General features: G+C 28.7%; 1 protein-coding gene across 1 annotated transcript; it reads right to left on the bottom strand.

Annotated features, from left to right (window-relative positions):
• Nucleotides 1-620: 620 nt before the first annotated feature.
• Nucleotides 621-1,067, bottom strand: LOC112516195. Its single transcript, XM_025123217.1, has one exon. It carries the CDS (start codon nt 1,065-1,067, stop codon nt 621-623), a length of 447 nt encoding a protein of 148 aa, XP_024978985.1.

Genomic DNA, 1,067 nt, shown 5'->3' on the forward strand with positions numbered 1-1,067 from the left:
GATGAAGATATGAAKATAAGGTTGATTCATCATCCCATGAAAGACAGCTGGAGATGAGAAGTCAATTGCTGGATTTCAAGTTTATCTTAATATTATAGCTTATCAATAGTTTAAATAAACATTATCTGTTATTAGAAGATTAGCTAAATATTGTCACTAGATAGTTATCTTCTAATTAGCTTACTAGTATAAATAGGTGATTATGCCTATTGTATTAAATGTCACTTTTACGTTTTTCTTATTAATAAAGTGAAACCTTTGACACTCAAGATTGTTCTTTAATGTTCATAATTTATTCTTGAGTGTTCATCACTTTGTTCATTAAAACATTATAATTTGGTTATTTTTAACTCGATTATTAGTGTTATTGAGAGATCTGGGATCAACACACACTCTAAAAAAACCAAATTTGTGGACCCCACATTAAAATAACATATTTTATTTACTATTTTTTATAACAATATTTATAATTTGTAACAGATATTATAATAATAAATAATTAGTAATTAATTTATTTAATGAAGAAATGTTAAAATAAAAACGATATAATTAATAAATTTTATATTTAAATAGATTACATTAGTTCGAATAGCATAAATTAAAAAAACATATAAATAATACTAATTCTCCGAGTTAGTATACTCGTCCCACAAATGATCAATTAATGCATTACGAAGTTCAAAGTGAGCATCTTTATCCTTGATCTTTTTGTGTCGAGCAAGAAACTGTTCAAGTCCACCATCGTTCATCATCTCAACTCCCACGTCTTGCACTTCACTTCGTTCTTCAATTGGTGCATTAATATCACGTTCATCTTCTATGATCATATTATGCATAATGATGCACGAAGTCATTATATCATGCAATATTTCCTTCATCCATAACCGTGCAGGTCCTGCTACTATTGCAAACCTTGATTGCAATACACCAAATGCACGTTCTGCGTCTTTTCTACATGCTTCTTGTTTCTTTGCAAAATATTGTTTTTTAGGGCTACGTGAATCGTGAATAGATTGAACAAGAGTGGCACATTTTGGATATATGCCATCAGCTAAATAATAACTCAT

Source organism: Cynara cardunculus (assembly GCF_001531365.2).
Source record: "Cynara cardunculus var. scolymus isolate 2C chromosome LG 8, CcrdV1, whole genome shotgun sequence".
Classification (NCBI taxonomy): domain Eukaryota; kingdom Viridiplantae; phylum Streptophyta; class Magnoliopsida; order Asterales; family Asteraceae; genus Cynara; species Cynara cardunculus.

Coding starts and splice junctions, on each gene's coding strand:
- LOC112516195 (XM_025123217.1), bottom strand. CDS start 1,067: ATGAGTTATTATTTAGCTGATGGCATATATCCAAAATGTGCCACTCTT.